The sequence below is a fragment of the Festucalex cinctus genome, chromosome 6 (genome assembly GCF_051991245.1).
Source record: "Festucalex cinctus isolate MCC-2025b chromosome 6, RoL_Fcin_1.0, whole genome shotgun sequence".
Classification (NCBI taxonomy): domain Eukaryota; kingdom Metazoa; phylum Chordata; class Actinopteri; order Syngnathiformes; family Syngnathidae; genus Festucalex; species Festucalex cinctus.
This window is the reverse complement of record NC_135416.1, coordinates 11,377,739-11,402,474: the sequence shown is the minus strand read 5'-3', so window position 1 is coordinate 11,402,474 and position 24,736 is coordinate 11,377,739. Positions and strand designations below refer to the sequence as shown.

General features: G+C 39.2%; 1 protein-coding gene across 14 annotated transcripts in view; it reads right to left on the bottom strand.

Annotated features, from left to right (window-relative positions):
- Positions 1 to 1,976: 1,976 nt before the first annotated feature.
- The window catches only part of adgrl3.1 (adhesion G protein-coupled receptor L3.1), a 191,157-nt gene continuing 168,397 nt past the window's right edge, over positions 1,977 to 24,736 (bottom strand). For 2 of the 14 annotated variants that reach the window (XM_077523786.1, XM_077523787.1), the window contains 8 exons: positions 22,592 to 22,683; positions 16,710 to 16,878; positions 12,707 to 12,883; positions 12,122 to 12,215; positions 8,683 to 8,811; positions 6,878 to 6,895; positions 6,042 to 6,344; positions 1,977 to 4,419 (listed from right to left, as the gene is read on the bottom strand). In XM_077523786.1, coding sequence (XP_077379912.1) covers positions 3,782 to 4,419; positions 6,042 to 6,344; positions 6,878 to 6,895; positions 8,683 to 8,811; positions 12,122 to 12,215; positions 12,707 to 12,883; positions 16,710 to 16,878; positions 22,592 to 22,683 — 1,620 coding nt within the window. In that variant the 3' untranslated portion in view covers positions 1,977 to 3,781. The remainder of the gene's footprint in view (positions 4,420 to 6,041; positions 6,345 to 6,877; positions 6,896 to 8,682; positions 8,812 to 12,121; positions 12,216 to 12,706; positions 12,884 to 16,709; positions 16,879 to 22,591; positions 22,684 to 24,736) is intronic. The other 12 variants (XM_077523797.1, XM_077523799.1, XM_077523789.1 and 9 more) reach the window with 11 other exon arrangements.

Genomic DNA, 24,736 nt, shown 5'->3' with positions numbered 1-24,736 from the left:
GTATTAGCTAACCAGCTGTTGACTTTTTTTTTTTTTTTACTGCGCTATGTAATTCTATTCAGCTAAGTGTTGTAATTAGTTAGCTAACTCAACTGCTGTTGTTAGCTAAGTAGCTGACTATTGTAGTTATATAAATAGTGCACTGTTGTAGCAATGCTACTTATCCAAGGCACACTCAAAACAACTACGTTTGGACTAATGCCAGCGATGTAATGTAAACAAAAGTCTATCAACATATTGTATACTGTATATCCATTAGCTCTGAAGAACCGTGCTACCTAAGTAGGCTATGTGTTGCCTGCTGTTGCAGATACATTGTTGTTGAAGTGATAGACCAAGTAAAAATTACATCATTATTCCATAATGACGGTCAAGTTTGTTTATCTTTAAGTGAGTCTAGTTAGCAAATAACCTGCACTGGTGTTGTGTCCATGCTGCTGCCTTTCATGTAGATGACCATAGTATGATTCTCAGCTGATGGGACAAGCCAAAAGCTGCAACAACAAACAGTTCCTGCATGAGCTTTGGCTTAATGGTCTACTTGTATGAATGATGTTGTGCAGACTGAGTCAAAATTCGGTTTGTGCTCTGTTGGGATTGACACATTTTGAAAGCGCATTTCATGCAAACTGCACTAGTGGGCTTGACAAGCGGAAAGCAGCTACCAACAGCAGGTACAATAAGTTCCTATTCTTGTATCTCAAATCTTTGAAAATAGTACAATAGATGTGCCTTAGATGTTCCAAGCACTATTTTTATTTGCTGCTGAACTAGTGAGAGAATTTTTTCTTCTTCTTCGAGAAATCAACTCTTCATACTTCAGTAATCTTCTACCCTCTTGCCCAGAGACGTAGCAATGCGTATCCACTACTTCCCTAGCTAACCTTAAAAAGTACGGTAAGGTACCGTGGCTACCCTAAAGGCCCACTCAGAGTGCAGGCTCAAAACATTAGAGTCTCCTGGGGAAAGTGCTGCAATATCTTACTCCGTAACTGCAACAAAAAAGTCTTGCCTCGGAGTCAAGATGGTCCCAGATGAGCTTGTCCAACATCCAAATTATTCCTGAGAACCTCAGCCGGTGTGACCAATACATGGCCTGGCTCTTTTATTTGGTATATATGTTAAAAGTGGAAGACAAGCCTGAGGCCACTGATGGGCCATAGCTCATTTTCCCCGGAGAAGAAAGAAGAGCAGCACAAATCATTCCTCCGTCTATTTTACTGGACTGCAGTTTTCATTGGACAGCTGCTTTGTTGCCTGCTTGGTCATAAATAAGCAGTGGCAACGGCGTAAATCATGATGAAATAGGATTCAGTTAGAAAAAAAAATAAGTTTATAGGTTTAGGTGCGACAGAGTGTAGTACAGAGGTTAGGTTAAAATAATATAAACTTTATTTGGCTCAAAATAGGGAAATGTGTTGAAATTCAAAATATCTATCTATCTATCTATCTATCTATCTATCTATCTATCTATACTTTTGACACTAAATTTGAATGTAGAACCCAAATTTTTTGCTGAAAACTTAGAACGCCAAATTCTCGTCAATCCTGCTTTTTCCGCCTACAGAAAGCGACAGCTTTAGGTTCTTAGTGAATTCTGCGATAGAATAGATTTTTGGCGAAGTAACCACTTTCAATTCATAACATATATCTTGGGGTACAATTGTGAGTAATAAATTGATCAATTTAGAAATTAAGGGTTTTGTTTACTGTAAACGTGTTTAAAGACCTTAGTACACAAACATGCCTAGGAAGTCTTTAAATAGCACCTTTCTAAAATCGTGGATTTCACTTATTGTGGGGGTGGTCTGGAGTGTAACCCCTGAGATTACTGCAGTCAAATATTTCATCTAAATACTTAAATGTCATGCAAAAATATCAGCGCATGAGTGAACATGTTCAGGTGCACCGGCACTGTTTGCTTTTCATCCAAATTTTCCATCTCAAGTATGAGAGGCAGAAGAAAAAGCCTCAAAGCTATGTCAGTAATTTATTTGTTGGCAAACAACTTTCACTGTTACAACAAATATTAGTTATGAGATCATTCAACTTGTAACCCATACAAAAAGAATAAATAATCAGCAATAATATCGTAATAATCAACATGATCGTAATAATTTAAAATAAAAAACAAACAAAAAAGAACCACCCAGTGCCACTCTATTTACTCCTGCATGAAGTCAGCTCTTTTTCCTCCAAGCTTGTTTTTGCTTTCTTTCAACCGATAAACAGATAAATAAATAATTTCTCTCTCGGGGAACTTGGAAGGGGCTTGTGGGATATATGTGCAAGCTACTCTTAATACACTTTTGAAATTTCCCTTCTAAATAAGTAAACATTGGCTTTAACATTAGACAGTGCTGCAGTGTGCAGTTCTTTCAGTGCACATCGACGGTGTTAAAAAAAAATAAAATAAAAAAATAAAAAAATCATGGCATTTCTTTCTGATTTTGACTTTCGAGAAGGACATTTGTTCCAAACATTTTTTTTTTCTTTTCTGCACAATGACATGTTGACCAGTACGGCTAGGTAATGTCAAATGCTAGAGTATTTGGCAATAAAAACGATATGCTTCATATATAAGTTGCTCAAAAATACCCGGTGTTTTTCTCACCCAGGTACCCCACCCCCCTCCCCCTTGTGCCTAAAGGAAGGAAATGTGTTATTAAATGAAAAAGAAAAACGTCAGCGGACCCACTTCCAGTAAAAGCGCTCCCATGGTAACCCCTCCTATTTTCCCTTTTAACTACACAGTGTAAAATATATAGTAACAATTTGCAAAATGTGAGCATGGTGTCACTATAAAAGGACCAGAAAGACGTGTGCGTAGGGTAAATGCATATTAGTCAGAGTGCGAAACTGTCTCGATGAAAGATTGTTCCTTATCCGCTCCTTCGTCCATCCGTGACCAGAACCAAAGGAGACAGTTCCCAACAGTTCCACAGACAACTGACAAATAAGAATTGGTCATATGCAACATTTGTCTCTGTATTCTATACAATACATAGAAATGATTGAATCATTTCATCATAATTCTTTGATAACTGAGAACTTTTACAGAAGAAAGGAGAAGAAACAACCCATTCGACCCCCACCCCCCTTTTGTTTGTTTTTTAAAACCTATAGTCTCTTGGATTTACAAGCTCTCGTCTTTGTTATTAGCGAAATAAACAGCAGCCGCAATCACTAGAACTCGCAGCAAGGAACATATGACACCAGCCTGGACACGACTCCCGTTGAGCAGATATGGACAGGAAGAGAATTGAGAACATCAGAAAACATATGGATACAGTTTGATTTCTATTTCCTTTTTATGTACTGTATGTCCCCCGCTTGATTGGCAGTTAGTGGGGCGAGGCCTTGCCCGAAACAAGTTCGATCACTCAAGGATGAGTCTTTTGAGCGAGAGAGACGCAAGGACGATTTCTTTCACCAGGAGGATGTGGGGGTGGTCAACCTCAGTGGAGACTATACGATATGCTGGAGGTCCACATTAGAGAACTTTCATGTCTAATCCAAGATTCCAATTAAACACATAGAATTACAGATCCCTCCCTACACCTCTCCCTTCCAGGTTCTACTCTTGTTTGATATTCACAAAGTGTCACCAAGCGTCACCCTGTGGCGACAATACATTCAGCCCCCAAATTGTCCTGAACCGTACACATTAAAAAGCAGGACTCAGTCCAGGGGCGGACCTGTTTGGCCTGTCAGTCAACAACACGCAAGTGGAAGGTTGTGAGAGTGGACTCAGGGAGGGATAGGAGTCTCTTGGTGGGCTCTATAGACTGGTGACCAGGTGGGAAGGGTCTACAGGGGGCTCCTCTGGCGAAGAGTCGGACTCCTCCTTGTTGCCGGACACCATGTATCCATCGCTACCTCCACGGCCCATGTGGTAGTAGCTCTGCAGCTCGTGGAGGTGGTTCCGGGAACCCAGGTTGGGCATACTCTTGTAGTAGACGTCATCTAACTCGGGAGCTGTGGCGCTCTTACAGGGCTGCAGTTCGCCGGAGCTGTCTTCCTCGCCGTCTGTTAGGCCGTTCATCTGGCCGTCCGGGAGGTCCGTGAGAACCGGCATGCTGGTATACAGCGAGTCTCTGTGGTTGGGCGAGTGCGTGTGCTCGTCGGTATGCTCGGTCAGCAGCGGGAAGAAGCTCTCGCTGGTCTCCTGCGGGATGCGGCGCGGCCTCGAGTAGTTGTGCGGGGGAGGCGGCGGCGGGTGGCTGTCGGGCGGAGGGGGGCGCGGCGGTAGGAGGGGAGCGTTGGATTCTTCTCTGATTATCTCCAGGCCCAGGTTCTCCTCGTGGGGGAAGGCTGAAGGGTTGTCCAGCACCATGGGACCGACGTCGTCTTTACCGTTGCCCATGCAGCCACTGACCCCGCTGCTACTGGAGCTACTGCTGCCTCCTGCCATACTCCCTGAAGGAAAAGATGTGTGCTTAGGATTCAACTCTTTGTGATCAAAAACACCTTTTGACTACACGAGAGTGTATGTTTTCTATTCAAACATTAACAGCATTTTTGGATCAGTTGAGCATGGAAAACACGACTTGAAGTTGTAGTTCTTTTTCAGTGCCAAGTCAAAATTAGGTGGAATTTATCATCTCCAGGGCTAACCAATTAGGTATGCTTATTAATGTAAGAATGCACACATACTGTCATTTATCGTGTTTTTTTTTAAATTTTTTTATCAGAGGTGGGCACTTCCATCATTACGTCGGGCCGTCATTGACGGATGCCCAACTTTCGGTGAGTCTTTTCGCATTTTTTGTGAGTGCTTTATGACATGAAGCCTTGAATAAATACACAGGGACTTAGCACCGGCTGAAGCAGTTTTTTGTCTGTCGAACCAGGTTAGTACAGATGGTCCTTCTCAGTTGACGAGACTTTGCGTCATAAAGTACGTGACGGGCCGACGTAACCACCACTGGTATTTATGTTTTGTTATTTTACAATGGTAAACGACTTTTCCAATTGTGTTATTTGTGTGACGATGTGTGAGGCCCATTTTTAGCTTTGTATTACACCTTAACTGCTGGGTGAGATTCTTAACTCATTCAAACACCAAAACCTAAAAATACATTTTTAATACTTTGTCCTACACTTCCAAAAACACATGTATACATTTTTATGTTGTTTTATGCTAGACATAAAGAAGGCTTTGATACAGCTTCTGACATGAAGAGGTCGCTTAAAGCTATGGTAGTTATTACAAAGAACGGCCAGCAGGTGGCAGCAGAGTGTAAGAGATCAGCCAGGGCTATGTTGCAACAAGCTCTTTTCCCCAGTGTTTTCAACAGATTTGTGAATAATAATGAAATGTAGCGATATTCTAATGCTAATTGCTGCAAAATGGAAACAGATACAAATATATGGTGAAAAAAAGAGACTCTAATCTTTCTTTTAGGTTCCTTGTTGTTATAGCAATAGAAAACAATATTTTGTGGACAAAATCAGTCAAAATCCAGCAAAACTGCTGCTTTTTTTTTTTTTGGTAGTCCAGTCAGCAAGCCAATTGTTTGGGCCATGTGTATGTCAATCACACAGTTGTCATAGCGATTCATACAATAAACCAATTAAAAAGTAATTTAACTGTTAAATTCCTTCTATTTACTTTCACATTCACTTTAGTTGCTAGCAGACATGTTTTCATCATCCCAGAACTCGAACTACTTCCTGTTTCCGTGTCTCAGAATCATGGGAAATGTAGTCCTATTAACCTAATGCTGTGGTCGCTGGTCAGAGCCAATGAAAATTGAGCTTTTCTGGCAGGATATATTCAATGTTACAATAGGTGACAAGTGCTAGATAAACGGCACAGCCAACTTCTAATAGTGACTGTGCAAAAAAGCGCATTGCTTGTTGAACTGTCAACCAAAAAGCATATATTATCTGAAGTAATAACACAACCACCCGTTACTTTTTTTTTTTTTTTTTTTAATTGACTACCGATTAAATTTATTAGATGTAGGTGGTGAGGAAAGATAACCTTCTAGGTTCTTAGTTACGCATGACAAGATGAATTCAAAGTAAGAGTTCACCTCCGTTGGCCATGTTGCTGTTGACCAGTTTGTTCATCAAGTTGTGACTGCGCTCGCTGGTGACCCTCTCGTGGTTGTTGAGATATGAGGGGATGTAATTGGAGGTGAGCTCCTTCAAGATCTTTTTTTCCAGAGTAGTCTCTTTGTGGTTGCTATGGGTGCCGTAGCCGCCGCTCCGGTCTAAAATTTGCACACAGTCACTCAAGTATTCGCTGCTGGCCATGCTGTAGTTGTTGCCGTGGTTACCATTAAGGGGGAGTGTGTCCATAACACTGGAGTCTCTTGCGTTGTTCAGGATGCCCTCTGAGGTGCAAATGACAAAAAGTGAAATATAACAAAATGGATTAAAATCTTTTAATGAAGTGGATCTCAGAGGAAACATGAATTATTAAAAATAATTAGCATGATATCATAGAGTTTGCAGATAACTTAGAATTAACAAAAAAGCAACAGTATTTTTTAGTAAGACAAGAAATAATTCGATTTTTTAATTATAGCCGTGACAAATGTAAATTCAACAGCAAAATAAGTCTAAGTAGCATTGAACTTAATTGAATTAGAAGTCAATTTAAAAGAAAAAGCTATTGCATTTTCATTCAAACCACTCAAATGTCATAAAATTAGATCTACAACATTCAGAAAATGCGTTAAAAGCATTTTCCCAGTGAGCAAATGCAGCGATTCAGTATGAAATCAAATAAACCAATGAAACGCTACTTTGCAAAGGCTGACAGCCAAAGCAAACTTCTTCTTGGCAGGAGAGAAACAAGTTTGCTTCAGAAGCGAGACATGAGAAAAGGAAGTCGATGTTACTGAAGTATTAATTTAGCCCGTACTTGTGTCTCGGTAAGATGCTATTGGAGGCATGAGGGACGAGAGAGAAAAGAGAAATGTGAGGTCAGACATCAGAACAACAGATGAGCAGTAAGTGGATGCATGATTAAAACACTTTGGTGCTCTACATTGTTAGCATATTGCTGTCGTATGTTATCGTTTACCAAATCAGACAGAATAAACATCGCAAAATATAGAGTCAACATTCTACAACACATGCACATATCCAAAGCGAGTTTGTGATGATGATGCAAAAATTTCATGATGGCAAGTATAGTGAATGTGCCATGCAGTGTTTAACTGTAGTGTAAAGCAATTCAGAAAGTGAAGTAAGACCCTTTCACACTGCACTTAGCACAGCATCAACCAACCCATTCAATGCATATGTGTTGCCTTAGCGCAAGGCACCTGCACCCGAATTGAAAAAAATTGAAATGCAGCAACTGTTACGTAATCTCGATGCATCCAATAGCAGGGGTGATGGCGCAGTGATTTCAGAGTGACAACAAGAAAGATATTTGGGGGGAGTTCGACAGTGAAAACAGCATGGAAGAGAAAATGGAGGAATCAATAATTAATGAGGTGTCTCGGTGTCTGAGCTCTGGGACACAAGACAGATGTCATGTCGTGATGAGGTAAAAAAGGCAATGCAGGGAGATCTCTACTACTTTAGTCGTACCAGGTTTAGAGAACGTGGTTGAAATGTGTGATATTTGTTCTCTGCTGAGCCTGCCGTACACCGTGAAGTGCTCCTAATGGGCTCTAGCTTACTAATGTTATTATACTTAATGAAAAGTAACACAATAACTCAAACTAAATGGAAAAAAAAAGTTTTCTTTAACAAAATAAAATAAAAATGAAGCATGAGCTTTTGAAGTTAATTTTAAATATGTCTAGTTAGGTATTGCTGTACATCTGTACAGAATAAGGAACGTCCAGCAGTTAGTTATTAGTTCAAACGAACTGAAGTTAAAAAATGTAAAAAAGTTAAAACATATTAATTTAAACAAAAATAATTAAAAAAAAATCCAAAACTATAACAAACCCTATGTTAACAGATGAGCACCCCCAAACCACCACCCGCCCCACCAATCTAATCTCTGCTTCTCATCTCCTCCTCCTCCTCCTCTCCATTATGAGCAAAGCCTTGGCCATCTGTTCTTACAGTGCCAAATGAGCTTTGGTTTACTTTACCTTTAAACCAGTGGGAAAAGGCACCAGACTACTTCCTGCTTTGTCACTTAGTAACCACTGCCAAATGGGCTAGCTTGCGCTGTGCAAACTAAGCGCAGTGTGAAAGCTCCTTTGGTGATACAATAATTTGGTACTTTTACAAATAGATTCATTCATTACTAGATTTACTCTCTTGATGAGAAGGAAAAAAAATCTCATATTTTTTAAATATTCATTTTAATGTGAGAGGAGAATCACTCTGAATGTTCAAGGCTCCTGTTTCTAAGATGCGTTAAGCAAAAATAATGATGCACGGAGGAGTTAGGTGATGTTAGCTTAACTTGCGTTAGCTGACATGTTCTTCCCGACTGCCAAATACTTGAGAGTAAGTGAGCGCCATTTGTTAACCAAATCTTCAATCCAATAAAGACCAATCATACATTTTTATTTATTTTTATTAGTTATGATCAATAATCAATTAATAAATGATTATGTCAGAGTGATTCCCCAATTATTTTACTCAGGAAGCTTAACCACACCACAGAAGCCAACATCTCAATAAAAATAATCATGCCAATGAAATTAAGCTAATGCACTGCATGCAACACATTAAGAATAGGAACATCAGGCACACCTTGGGTGTTGTACATGCCCACAGCAGGGTTGTTATAGACTGCAGAGTCCCCCAGGAGAGTGTTATAAGGATTGTTAGTGCCATGGGGACGAAGGAGAGCATTAGTTATAAGATGATTAGCCATGGTTCCTGGTACAGGCAGATAGAGAAAGGAAGGAGGGAGGGAAAAGCAACAGCCGAGTTAAGAGAAGAAAAAAAAACAAAAGGATAGAAGCATTTGGAGATTGAAGGCAAGAGAGAGCATGTAGATGCGACGCAGTGGGAGTAAGTACAGCAAGAGTCAGAAAAAAGATGAAGGGCGAGTGTGTGGAAGAAAGAGGGAGAGAAGAGGACAAGTGAATTAAACAAGCCAACGCAATTTGAGGTGAAAGCCTGAGTAAAGCAAGTCAAGTCATTCCTGCAGCCACAGATCGTTGCAAAGGGAGGAGACACATATACAGTGGGCCTCGAGTTGCTAGGAAAGTATTTTGCTACCCATTCATATCATTGTATATAATTGTGCTGTATATGCATTAAATTGACGTGTCAATAATATGACCTGTAAACTGTATAATAATAAAAACAATGAAATGTATGTGCAAACTGAAACTAATGTTTTGATGAATCAGCTTTTGCTATAATTAAATATTACTATATGGGTTGAAATCAACTAATTTGCTCCCAAAAACATATAAATATGTTCTGGTTTAAATGTTTTAAGTGTCCCAACGACATATTTATACGTTTTTGTTTTTTGTTTTTTTGTTTTCTTATGATAGAGTAGAGCATACAGAAGGCTTTGATGCAGCCTCTCAACCGCAGAGATCGGGTGAAGCAATGGTGCTAACAGCCAGCAGGTGGCAGCAGAGTATAATAGATTAACCAGGGCCATGTTAAAACAGGCTGTTTCCCCACAATTCTAAACAGATCTGTGAATAATGATGAAACTTGCTGCAAAACGGAAAAAGATACAAATAAACTTTTTTTTTCCCCGATGAAAGAAGAGACTCTAATCTTTCTTTTGGTAGTCTCCATGTTAGTACAGTCTTCCCTCGCTATAACGCGGTTCACTTTTCGCGGTCTCGCTGTATCGCAGATTTTTTTTTAAGTGCAATTTTGCATATTTTTTTGCAGTAATATACCCATTTTATAAAATTTATGAAGTTTTGAACATTATCAATGTTTGAACAAGAGAGAAATGTGAGAACATGTAAATGCCTCAATGAGAAAAGTGTCTAAATTGTGTGGTAGGGGATTTTAGAGCCTTCAAACATTTATAAGAATTGTAAAACATAAAGCTAACTACTTCGTGGATTTCATTTATTGCGGGTATTTTTTGGAACCTAACCCCAGCGGAAAACGAGGGAACACTGTATAGCAAAAGAACACAATATTCTGTGTGCCTTGCAAAATCACTCAAAATCCAGTAAAACAGTGAAGTGAAGGGGGTTGCTTTAGTGAAAATGGCTGGGAGTGAATGAGTTAACTGAATCTGTATTCAGTAGTGCATGTTATGGCAGCCTCAGACACAAAGGATGAACAGCTAAAAAAAAAAAAAAAAAAAAAAAACACTCGCCGCCCCTTATAGTGCCATATATACTGTACATAACTAAAACGAGGAGTAGATGGGTATGAAAGTGGTGGGTCCGAACACTTCCTTCACTAAGTGTGTGATAATTCAGACGGTGACACTCCATGTCTGCTTTAGCATCAATATGTCATGCTAACAGCTTATTAGTGGCCCGGAGGAAAAGCGAGCCACACCTCAACTTGGAGACTAACAAACGCAAGTGCGAGTATATTTCACTGTTTGGATGACACCCTCTTCCTTCGTCTTTGACCTTCACTGGAGGGGCGGCAATAGATATCACTGAATGCAGTGAACTATACTAGACGTATCTGTTTCATGCTCGCACTGGACACTTCATTGGCTCGACTTGCACGACGCAGAGGTTCAATAAAAGAGAAGCAACAATATCTGCCTCCACAAAGTTGACCACAATGTGTCCTATCTGAAATGTTCTTATGCATTCCACAAGTGGTTAGAAAGTGTTATTCAAGTTTGAGCAACCTTAAAGGTATTTATGTAAAGCTTTTGAACAAAAGTGAAAGAGATGATAGCATTTTGGTTTTGTTCAAGTAATATATAAATAATGTATACAGTAAAAGTGAAACAGATCATTTAAGGGTTAACTATGATAGGCCAGGGAACAGGTGAGACCAATGAAGCTACTAACGAGGTACAGTGTGGCTATATTTCACCTGTGAATGAAATTTAAGTCGGATTTGGCCTTCTCATTCAAATTGAGGGGTTTCATTTTCATTCCGTGAGGCCATTTGGATTCATTCAAATCAGATTACAAGGCTCCACGTAAACCCGACTATTATTCCTAATTTCCTGATAAAAAACTGTTTTGCAATATGAACAAGTTAAAAGTCGACCAACGCCTGAAATTGATTGCATTCAACGTGCACAGTATATGATAAAAATTTGAATGTAAACATTTTTAGCATTATTATCTTTAGAAAGCAGCAAAAAAAAAAAAAAAAAGTAATATAATCTAGGGGTGTCAGGCGATGCACTACTTCATCGTTAACTCACGATTAATTCTATATCTGCTCTAAATGTACAATTAAATGTACAAAATATTTCGTTTCTAAGTTTTCATACGCTTGTTAAGATAAAAGTGGAAAAAAATATTAAACTAATAGAAATATGGCTGCATCTTTAAGTCATTGATACAATAATTTCACAATAATTCATAAAATTGAGTTAAAATTAAAAAGATGTCCTGTACTATTAAAAACGAGTGATATTGATTTGTGTTGAGGTCATTTTTCTGCCACTAGATGGCATAGTTGCATTTGTTAGACGTGGATAGCTGAGTGCATTTTTCTTGTCATATTAAGAGCTATCTAATTTTTATCACGAAGTAACTTGTGAAATTCTGCACATTTTTAAAATTATGAAATACAACTTGACCCCAGTCTCAGCAAATATATGCATTATTATTCAATGTGTTACTGCTAATTTTTGACGTGGACGTGTCTGCTGCATTTACGACAGGAATTCCGCCAGCACAGGCTTTCCAAGTAAGGGGCGGTCATTAAGCGCACATTAAAAAAAATTGGTGGCGTTAAAGAGACTTAAATTAACACATAAATTTTGACACCCCTAATATAAACATAAACCATTTTTAGAATGCATTCCTAGAATATGTACTTATAAATTGTGATGGGATGTTTTTCCAAATTATTATGCTCAACGAAAAGCGTCCTTGCTGTTTCATCAAATACTCAGATACAGTATGCACCCTACTGTTGAGGTGTCACATTATGGGATGCATGGACTGCTACCACTTCACTAAATGACAGCTTTTGATAGCTGAGCCTTGTGCAACCAATAAAGAGGATACGTTGACAGTGATGGGGATGCAAATGTGTGGTATCCCACCGTTACCTCTGTTAAGCGTGGCGGAGCTGTTTATGTCTCCCGTGATGAAGGAAGACTCCTGTTTCCGCACGGTGTCATTCCACATCCGCCTGATTCGGCTCTACGCACAGACGGGGGGGAAGCCAGACGGAAAAGGGAAGAGGAAGAAGTGGTGTGGAAAAAAAAAGAAAAGGAGAAACCATGATGAGAGAGGGAGGAAGAAGAGTAAGGTAGAAACAGTGGTGAGTCAAGGTAAAACAAATTTGCGCAAAAAAAACAAATATGAAAGGGTGTGATGTTCAGAAAAATGGGCAATTAGCATTGAAAGGGTAGCCAAAAAGGCATAACAACAAGCAGCAAAGGGATAATGGATTGGGGGGGGGGGGGAAATAACCACCCGTCTATTCCATTTACACTTCAAAACAGTTTGCCAGCATCTACTGTATGGGCACAGCTGTGAGTCAAGGCTGAGGCTAGCTCCACTTTCAACTCCAAATGAACTCCAAAATGTTGCATGTACTTAGCTAAAATGAGTTCAATGCGCCAAATTGGATCGACAGTTGAAAGTGAAACGTGATAGCCCAAAACCCTGCCGGCGTGCAGCTGTCTCACCTGAGATTCTGCTGTGCTGTAGCGTCCAGGTGTGCAGGCAGGTAAGCTCACCTGTGAGCCAGTAGAGTAGCGGCCGGGTGTCCGAGAGGTGGTGGTCTTGGAGGAGGAGATGGAGGTCTCCACGCTTTTGCCGCTACAGCAGTGAGTACGCAGACACTTGCCGTACTCTTTACGCACCTACAAACCGGGTCAGATAGAGATTGTCGCAGGAATAGATTTTGAAGGAAACAAACAATGTTGATAAAAATCTGGGTGGAAACTGACACAGATCATCACAATTGCTAGATTTAGCCCTTTGTTTTAACTCTAGAATTTGTTGAGAAAATCATTTGAGCCCCCAAAGGCTAATTAATGAAAAAGTTAGCATCTGTCAGTCGTGCCAAGTAAGCTATTCCGATGAACAAAAGGCTGACGTAGTCCTTTTGCAACTAAATCACTACGGCAAACAAAATTACTCATCTGCTGGATATGGTGGGCCACCGCCGACCGTTCCCAGTGGAATCGTCGTTCATTACAATTATGTTGTGCATGGGTTTATCTCCAATTATAATTGTTTACAAGATAGAGTATGTATATATATTAGGACTACTAATGTCAATTTGTTGGAAAACATAGGGTGTGGAATGCGGCCTAACGGCCAACACCAATGCCAATTTTTTTTATATTGCTTGATAGCGTTAATTAAACAGAATTTCCTGAGGCATTTGCAATCATTTTTACGTGCCCGATGCATACTGTATGCATACATCAACCTCTGAAAATATATTTTTAATAAATTATCGTACCAATAATTTGTACTTTATGGATGAATGACGTCGTTGTTGTTTCTGCTCTGTACAGCTTAATGGCGCTAAATGGGGAAAACGCTTCTGCACCTCTCGGTCCAACCTCGCTTATTGATAATGTCATCTTTCTCGCAACTGTTACAAAACAACCATGTTCTTGGCGCAAATCCATTGGCATATGTGGTAAATCAGTTGCAAATTTGCTCCAAGCTGTCAGTTTTGTGGGCGTGTTTGCGCCAGTATATGATTAGAGCAATATCCTTAGTGAATAAGTGGGTTAACTGGGCGCAGACTGCGGGTGCAATTGTGGTGCAATATTTCGCGCTATTAGCGGACACAGCGCATTCTTAGTGAATCTACCCCTCAGTTTTAGAGTAATATTTAGACTTGAAAGAAAGTAAAATAAAGAATGGAAAATAAATAAGTAAATAAAAGTCACTCAAGGGTTGAGGAACAAACTCACAATCTTCAGCTTGGGAGACTGCCACTCTACCACCTGAGCTATGCCACGCCTACTGTTTGCTTATATCCAAGAGAAGACCAAACACATTTTTTTGCTCATGGAGTTACGAATATTATGTACAGTTTGTATGAAAGATTGAAGATGAATTAACAACTATGGCTTTGCATTTAAACAAACATTGATGTGACTCTCTGCCATGTGGTCTATTTCTTTTCTTCAAACACATTGTTTTATTTTCACGTTTTGACATCAAATAAAAGATACATTTAGTAGAACACTGGTTGACAAATGTGCCTAGCGGCGCACTGACAAGAAACCTATACAGACCGAAGTGGACTGCGGCCACATCCTGTGTCTACACGCAGCTCCGATGGGCCAATAAGGTTGGCTTAATTTGATATATTACCCTGTGAACTGCTTTTCTTGCTGAGGTTTCTTGAACAAACATCGACTCCACCACAATGTCGGCGTTAGAGGATTAACTTTTAACTTTCCCCATTAACACAGAGCCAACTTTATGACTGCATTTGTAATGGTCATATTCCTCCAGGAGTCATATGATGCACTTGTACACACAAAACACCTGCATTTAGATCCTAATCAACTTCGAACAAATAGCAGTGTAATTGCTTTTTAACAAGCTTGTTGGATCGGCAGCCGTGTTTTGCCGCGCGCTCTGTTTGAACAGCTGTGTGCTGAGCCACTCGGTGCATCTTGGGAGAAACCATGTTGGGCTGCAGCCAAAGAAAACCTCAGCATCGTTCTAAGGACTTTTCTCTAGACACCTGGTCTGATGGCCTAACGCATACCTTAAGTAGATCTCGGACACACACACGCACATTCACACACACGGAAAACCCAAAACCCTCTATGGGACTGACGCTACATTAGCGTGGATTGAGTATTTGATAAAAATTTATCGCCATATCCTGCTCCTCTTCTATTCTCCCAGGTAATGACAAAGTGTGGGAGGCCGTGGAAATATGATGGAATGTGTAGTCTCCTCCTGGAAAACGCCAGTAATTCAAATTTGGAAGAACAAAAATAAACAGTATATGAGGGCTGCAGCTGTTTATTTTAAGAATTGATTATAATCAGTTGATTATTGTGTCAACTAACCGATAAATCAGATAAAACAACATTTTTTAATTTTCATCCCTTCATTCAAAAAAGGACATCATTTCAAATTGGCAGTGAGGAAAATGTGCTAATGTTTAACTCATTCACTCCCAGCCATTTTCACAGAAGCAGTCCCGTTCGCTCCCGGCTGTTTTACTTGATTTTGACTGATTTTGCAAGGCCCACAGAATATTGTGTTTTATGGCTATAAAAGCATGGAACCTATCAAAAGAAAGATTAAAGTCTCTTCTTTCATCGGGAAAAAAAAGTATGTTTCTATCTGTTTCCGTTTTGCAGCAATTAGCATTAGAAGAGAGCTAAGTTTCATCAGTTTTCACAAATCTATTTAAAATTGTAAGTAATTGAGCTTTTTTCTACATGGCCCTGGTTGATCTCCTTTGCTCTGCTGCCACCTGCTGGCCGTTTGTGTAATAACTACCATTTCTGCAACCTTTCTTTGCAGTTGAGAGGCTGAATCAAAGCCTTCTGTATGCTCTAGCATAAAAAAACAACAACAACAAAACGTATAATTACGTCTTTGGGACACTTAGAACATTTTAAAAAAACATATTTACACGTTAATGGGAGCCAATGAGTTAATCATGATTAAATTACGGGTTTGGTTTAAAATGTTTTTATTGATTTCCAAAGTAAAAGCAGATGTTTGCAAATGACTTATTTTGAAAAACACAAACATAATCAATAAGCTCCAGAACACGTGACCCGAAAAAGGAAAAGCGGTTCAGAGAATGAATGGCTGCACAAACATAATCAGTCTGCTTTCATGGTGGACTACAGAAATCAGAGACTATTTATTGTTCTATGTACTGAGATGCTGAGATTCTGATGGCAATTTTAAGTTTAGCCAGGTGACCTTGTGGATGGAATAAATTAGCGAGCATATACATAGACATAAGGTCACCCCAACCTAATATATCTGTAAGGGGTTAGTCAGGACATTGTGACTACGTGAGAAGTTTTCTTGCTTATCTCATATAAATAAAAGATATACAATCACAATCATGCTGAAGCATTCCTACATGTTATTCTGCTTTTTATTCCCCACACTTTTTTGCCGTGTAATAACTCCCAAATAATACTTCCAAATTACACTGTTCAAATTTCAACTAGCTTAAAAATTTCACGCCTCCTGGGGTATATATCATCTGATTCCAAATTACTTGCAGTATTTGCACAATTTAACTTGTAATATCAACTTTTCCCCATTCATTTTCAATGGGATAGACATTGAACCTTTCTCAGTATTACTTTCCACGCCCACTTCCATTAAATATAACTTCTCATCATTACCAGGTGTCTTGGTGGCACAGTTGGTAAAGTGCATCGTCCAGGAGGTCATAACTTCATAATTTATCTCTCAATTTACTTCATAAATATTCCACATGCATTCAAATCTTAGCATTCAGCTTTCCAGCATTCCCACACAATTTCTCCAGAAATTGCACTTAGTCTAGTTAATCCATGCTATTTATACCGTAAACGTTGTACAAGGTAATTCTATCGATATAAACTATTGATGAATTTGCATTATACAGTAGAAGTTAAATGCAGGAGTAAAATTTTCAATTCTACCAATATTTATTGGAAAAATATGCAGCATATCCAAAAAACTTACCTTCTTCTGGAGAATGCAGTGGAAGATGAAGATGAACATTCCCTGCAGTGAGTTGAAGATGGTGAAAAGGTAAGCCATGATGACGGTGCTTTCGTTGATGTACATGAGACCAAAAGCCCAGGTGAGGCCCAACAGACACAGCAGGGCTATGGCCCCGATCACCCAAGACCTGCAGGGAAGGGAAGATCTGTGAGAAAAGCTTTTCCAGTTGTGTTGCACTCAACAAACTACAATCTTTGAAAAGAATGATTATTCTCCTAATGTGTCAGATATAAAGGTCAGTCGAAGCCATGGATAATGGACACCTATTACGGACAGAGTCCTTTTCGGTTAGCGCTACGCTAACCTTATCTCTTGCCCTCGATCAGAAATGCTCTTCAGCCTACTGTGCTGCATGTGCTACCATAAAGGATGAGAAAGGGGTGAGGGAGGGTTCACCTAAATCCCTGACAAAGTTGGATGGAGAAAACCAAGGGAGGTGTTCCTTAAGAGTTTCAAACTCGAACAGGAGGCATCAAACACCGCAGACGTGGAGAAAAGGTAGGAGAGGCCGTGACCTCGCTGATAGCAGCGCTATCGAGAAGATTTTTTTTCCTAAATCCTTAAGTCTTTGATGGGATCAAATCTTATAGACGTTTTCAAGTTCAAGTTCAACTAAATCTTTATTCAATCTATTTTCTATACCGTGCTTCGTCATCAGATTCCTGGGACATATCCGAGCTAACTTTTGTGCGAACCACATTTTCACCATGCTGTCTTTTATTATATAAACCGTATTCCAGCAGTCTTATCAATTGAACATTATTTACCAAAAAAACAACAACAGAGAGGACACGTTTTAATGTGGTCTTCATTTTACTTTGCATGCGGTACATATTTATTTATCTTTTTACTTTTAAGCTTAAAATGGCCTGATCCAAATTTAGCTCTATCCCTTCTTACATCCTCCTGTTCATTTTTTTCCTTCTTATGCAGACATATGGAGGCCAGCCTGGGAAAGCTCACGCTATATTTATTTTCTGAACGGTACAGATTTCCTTTTACTTTTCAGCTCACAAGGTTGCCGCATTCTTACAGAGCCAAATGTTACTTTGCAGTTTGGTGTGCTTAGCCTGCTGTAAAATTCCACTCTACTGTATTCTACTATGCAAATGTTCAGTATTGACATGGTAATTTTGAAAATTGGGACTCTCTCGGTTCACTTTTCATACAAGACGGACTTGTGTGAGATTTTTGCTTTAAATAGTCTTACTTCAAACTTGGCAAACTTTGTCGAACAGTTTAAAAAACACATATTCTGAGCTAAAATGCGACATATGGATAAATAGTCAAAAGTAGTCGACATATAGATACATAGTCGAAAGTAGTCGCAAATAGTCGTCATTTTCACTTTTAAGTGTCTCGGTCAATAAAATATATTATATTCCTGTCACTCAGCACGTTAATAACGTAGTCAGTTTCCTCTCTGCCACAAAAATGTGGTTCTGTCCTGGATTGCTATGTTTCACCATTTTTGTTTATCTCTGCTTGTGTATTTCCGATGGCTTGCGTGCCAAATACATGGACTTATAAACACGTATGTATCGCAGTCGTCGTGGCAAAACGTTGTACCGCCAAATTGTTGCTTTTCAGGAGACCCCCCCCCCCAAAAAAAACGATTTTTTTTCAGCTGTTAATTTTGAATCAACAAAAAAAGAACAAGCCATTTTCAACGCTTTAGATTCGTCAATAATTTGTAAAAATAACACCCACATGTGGCCTGACCAATAGAATTTTGAAAAAATATTAAATTTGGCAAATTGTGACTTGCGAGGTTTTGGCCCGACGTCATCGAGTGTTTATTGCACAATGTGGCTTTTTCGCTGTAATAATGTGAAAATGCTGCGGAGATCAGTGTATTCAAGTTAGGCTCGTTTAACGAGCGGCAACGTAAGATGGCCGCCGCACAAACAAGTAGTTCAGACGAAGATTCCTTGCGTAGAGAGCCTGCGCAGAACACAAACCAAAGTTCCGTTGAACGGAGGTACCCCGATACACGTTATAAGACCAAATATTGGGGTTAGAAAAGGGGTAACATTTGTGGTTTTATATTATTATAATATTGCCAATATTTTTTGAAAGTATTATTGTTGACTGTAGTGCTGTCATGATTGAATATTTTTAGCAATGATTAATCTCCTAATCAGATTCATTTTAATTTTGCATTAAAGTGTATTACAACAGTATTTTTCCACCCTGGTTACTGTTTATTAACCAGTGATTGGTGTTCATTTCATATTTCGTATCCATATAGTGATTTAAAAAAAGGTGGATTTATGTTGTAGTATGTTACGAGTTTGGTCATTGTTTTCCAAAGTAAAAACAGATGTTTGCAACTGTCTTATTTTGATTAAACACAGAAGATAATCAGTCTTCTCTACAGAAATCAGTAAACAATTACTGTTGATCTGCGGAAATCAAAGGATTCGGACAATTTTATTAAAACAGTTATCGATTAATTTGATAATCGATTACTTGTCAGTCGATTCATTTTGACAGCTCTCGTTGACTGCATGTGAACGTAATCTGTGATTGTGTCAAAAAGTGTGGGTCACATAACAGCACGTTCGTCCCGGCATGCGTCCGCCCAGTGTGAGGATTCGGTGGGCGGTAGGTTGGCGGACTTTACAGCCATCAAAAAGCGGCATTTCCCCACAAAAGGTCACAGTTTCTGGTCCGCTTCAACTTCAATAACGGCCTCTAATGCGATTGGCTGACTGGGCAGCGATCACCTCTCGCGGAAGGGATCGAGACACATGAGGAGGGGGATATAGGAAAGGATATTAGCGAGATATTAGAGGAGTCAGGAGGAAGGAGGAGAAAGAAAAGAGGCGAGTAAGTGAGTGCGACTGAGGTGATTGATTTGATGTTGCCCTCCGTGGCACCATTCAGCCGAGACATAAGCGCCAATAAAGCCCGTCTGCCGACCCTCTCCAATAAAGGCGCACACTCATCCCTCTTTTCCTTCCTTCTGTGCCCCCTCTCTTCCCCCCGTTGGTGCTCCCTTAAGTCAGCCTCTCAGCTGCTTCCCCTCGCTCACATCTAACCATTGTAACATTTCAACAGCACATTGGGCAAGTTATATGGGTCAAAGAAACAGCTCACAAATGTCACACACATTCAAGTAATTCATATTCCAGGGAGATGAGTAGACACGACTGGGTCTATTAAGGAAGGGAAGCTGCTTCTACAGACAAATAAAACGACAGGGAAACCAATCAAAATGTCTGCAGGGAGATGCCGGGGCATCTTGATTGGAGGACGGCCTTACCAAAGACAACGTATGATCTCTTGAAATTAAACAGACAAAGAAAACAAAAAAGGAATGAGACAAAAAAGGGCACAATTATGATTAACGAGGAAATGAGACATGACTAATAAAGCCAACTAGATTACAATCTATTCAACCTTCAGCATATTCAGAGAAAGAGAGAACGTCATAAAAAAAAAAATGGTGGGGGGAAAGATCCAAAAGCGTCGTTTTTCTTGAAAGTGCTCTTTGATTTTAATCTATCCTCGGTCCTTTTGATCGCCCCCCTTGAAAGGCACTGAAGGGAAGATCATGTGGTTTCTCCTTAATTTCTGAAATGCTTCCCAGCGCTGCCGCTAAAGGAGACGGCACGGCGGCAGCGGTGTTTATAAGGAACAACAAATGATCAGACCATCTCGTGATTGACTTTAAACATTGTGCGCCGCACGTCGACAGGGCAACCCGCCACCGAGCTGCGGCATATTGTTCAAATTAGACTCAAGCCTTTTGTCTGGCGCGTCGGTGGAATGAGAGAATAACACAGTCGTGATTAGTTAGCAGAAGCAGACAGAAGAGACGCGGCGCTCATTGGAAATGAAGTCATATTTTCAAGTAATGTTCTCAGAGGGTCATATGCAGACAATAATGATGTGACTTTCAATAAGAGGCCTCTCGAGATGATGTCAGACAAAAAAAATGAGATGTGTTTCATGCAAACATGCTGAATTAAAGAAAGACAATGGGTGTTAGATTGGAAGAAACAGTTACACGTTCAGACGTATCTCCCTTTGGGTTTGCACAGTGAATGTGGAGCCAGAATGCAGATCGCTTAGCTGAACACACACATGCAAACAGGTCAAATGCAGCTCAGAGCAAAAACAAAACAATGTGGGGGATGGTGGAGTCTTTGGTATGTTTTTTGAAATGCATATTTCGAGAGAGAGAAAATATATATCTATCATTAGATTCGTAGCCGGAAGATGATGAAATGCTCGTACCAGAATAAGTGGCTTTAAAAAAATAATATTAGTGGTTGACTGACTGGATGATTATTTGGTACCCTATGAATTTTGTTGACATTTAAAACTCACTCATGGAGCTAACACAGCTATTCAGCATAATGTTTTGTTTTGTATTGCACAATTATAAACATGTTTAAACTCACTGACCACAAAAAAAGCACACAGATCTTGATTATTAACAAAACTATTCACACATGATATACTATGATAAGGAAATAAACTAACAGATATAGAAGATAATATACAGAAAAGTTGTTCAAGTTTAAATGGAGTGTTTGCAGCTAATACGCAATGTAGTTTACGCCACAGAATTTTTATTTTGGACATTTTCCAGGATTGTTTGTGTCTAGTATATCTAGTATATCTATCTATCATGCTCCAAAACAAAAAAATAAAATAAAATATGATAAAAAATAAAAATAAAAATCTGCAAATATGTGAAACTTCCACTGCATTTCGATATATATCTTATTTTATTTTAAAAATCAATATTATAGTAAATATTGCAGGTTGCAGTCCATTTTAAACTAATTAACGTACCAAATACGGTACTGAAGTTTAAATCACAGGTGTCAAACTCAAGGCCGGCGGACCAGATAGGGACCGCGACATCATTTTACGTGGCCCATGAACACAAATCATGCGTGTTGACGTCTTGCTCCTTGCTAATTGTCTTCACTTTTAAACAGTTTTGCGATATGAGATATTGCAAGCATTTTTTGTTACCAATCACTCCTTTAAAATAAATGGAAAAAATAGTGTAGAGGACTGTCTCAGAAAATTTGAATATTGTGATAAAGTCCATTATTTTCTGTATTGCAATTAAACAAACAAAAATGCCAAACATTCTGGATTCATTACAAATCAACTGAAATATTGCAAGACTTTTATTATTTTTTAATATTGCTGATTATGGCTTACAGCTTAAGAAAACTCTAATATCCTATCTCAAAATGTTGAAATATTTCCTCAGACCAAGTAAAAAAAAAATGCCAGTCAGCAATATTAAAATAATGAAAAGGCTTGCAATATTTCAGTTGTTTTGTAATGAATCCAGAATGTATGACATTTTTGCTTATTTAATTGCATTACAGAAAATAAAGGCCTTTATCACAAAATTCTAATTTTTTGAAACAGTCCTGTATGTGCACCTAAATTGGTGGCTAACGGGTGGAGTTAGAAAAACATACTTCGATTCGCAAGGTGTTGCAAAACCAGCAATTTTCTTTTTTTTTTTTTTTTTGTCTCCATGGTGTTGCTGGGCAACAAGTTTAGATGTTGCCCAAGTGAAGCCAATTGCTTCAAAACGTCCATTTTTATGGATCAAGCAGACAATACATAATGTGTTGATGGGCTTTAAAGCGACTGGTAGATGGATTCCAGGATAGAGCAAGGACAGCTTTTCTCACTTTCTCTATAAAAGTAAAAGCTGGGTGCTGGTCCGTGCATTTTACACTTCAAATGTCTCAGCTTTGTTATCTCACATTCTAAAAGATAGTATTGATGTTTCTTATCTTTATGCACATGAGCGTGCACCGTCAGCAGTTAGCCTGGACCGAATGTACACTCACTTGATGTTGTCCAGACAACCAGAATCCGGTTTGAGGATGGCTGTATGGTGGAACATCTTATAGAGAGCAATGCCGAGGAAGATTACATTGAGCTGAAACACACAGACAGATAGTAGTTACTTCCTTTGTCCTTACTCAAACACACAATTCATTCTCAAGCAGGATACGGGACAACAGTAACAAGTTTGGTGACTTCATGTAGTGAAGGCAAAGAACATCCTGTAGTCATTATATCCATTCAGGATCACTGTTGGAGGACATATCCAAGTATCACAGTTGCCGTTGGTGTTTTAATAAAGACGTTTTGTGCTACATCTCCGAGGCTGTCTGGTTAGCGGTGGGTGTAAAGTCTGCACACTACACTGCCCCCTCTCATAATCTTGGTCAGATCAGCGATAGAAGGCAGCAACAGCAGGCCGACTTTCAGACAAGCACAGAGCACAGCAGTGTGCATTCTGGCATTCATTTAATTGGGAACATGTCCCACTGCTACCAATCCGGTTGTGTGCGGATTGTGTATTTTATCCGCGTCTGACAAAAGCTCCAACTCTATTTCCAGCTCTGTGTTCAAGTCAAAGTACCAGACGAGCGCTTCCTCTTAGAACAGATTATGAAGGGACACTAATATCCACGCGTGTTCCCCTTGTTACATTGCTGGCACTTTATTAAAGAAACTGAAGTTTTCAAATGTTTGTGCTCGCAGGCTCTTGTACAGTAAATGGTAGAACCGCGTGCAGCTCAAGATATGAAGATTGATAAAGCTTCTTCAGTGAAGTGTACAATTACTGGACCCAGCAGAGACACATTACTACCATCCATCTATTGTCAACAGCTTATCCTGTTGAGGGCCGCGGGGGATCTAAAGGTCATCACAGATGACCGCGGTCAAAAAGGAAAGATCGCCAACCTTATTCCTGAGTACTCTGATGGAGAAACAATTCTGGGCTCAACTTCCTGTGTGATACCAGAAGTAGCAGAGTGACATTTGTTGCAGCGGCTTTCGTTTCCCAGAGCGGTTTATTTGAATGGTTTTAATTTCTTTCCTAAACAATAGTAAGCTATTTCAGCATTTAAAAAAAGTCTTGTACGGCTTGGGGACTTGTATGCTATGAACTCATTCAAACCCAAAAACGTATAAATACGTTTTTTAATGTTTTGACCTTCCCTACCAAAAACCTATTTATACGTATGTATACGTTTTTGGTTTTTTTTCTATGCAAGAGCACACAGACGGCTTTGATGCAGCTTCTGACCTGAAGAGGTCGCTTAAAGCAATGGTAGTTATAACCAAAAAAGGCCAACAGATTGCAGCAGAGTATAAGACATCAACCAGGGCTATGTTAAAACAAGTTCTTTTTCCCAGTGTTTTTCAAAATCCAGTTGCTTTTGAACATGCACCGAGGACGAAGAGTGAACGCCATATAAAGATTGGTAGCTATGTCACATGAACATCAGGTTATTAGTTTGGCAACAATATATCATTTTTAGGGATAGGTGATACCATATATCAGTTATCAGTGCAGATGTGAGCCTTATTGTAAGATATTGTACCAATGTTATTTTAGTTAACTAAAACTAACAAAAAAACTAGAACTAAAATTAAAAAAAAGCAATTTAGTTAATTTAACTCATTCACTCCCAGCCATTTTCACAGAAGCAATCCCGTTCGCTCCAAATGTTAGGCCAAGTTTGAAAGCAGTCAGCTCACTTAATACTTGACATGTCCATCAGATGCAGTATATGTTACTGTACTATGACAGGTTGTGATGTCACAATATGCAAATGATCAACTTTGTTTTTCTTATTTTTATTTTGTTTGGATTCGCTTTATCTTTTATCTCACTGTTAGTGACTGACATAAAGGCTGAACTGAAGATTAACTCATTCACTGCCATTGACGGCTATACACGTCAAAAATCCATTTTAACTGGACTTTCAGTGAATGAGTTAAGCAGCTGCCAAAAATGACTATAAACTGAAACTATTCGAAATATTTTCATTTTTTAACACATTCACTGCCAGCCCAAAAATGTATCATTTGACGTCTTTTTCCGTCAATGGCAGTGAATGAGTTAACTCAACTAAAATATGAGCGTTAATCCACAAGTAAGGAGATTTTAAATGATACATTTTCACACCAAGGAG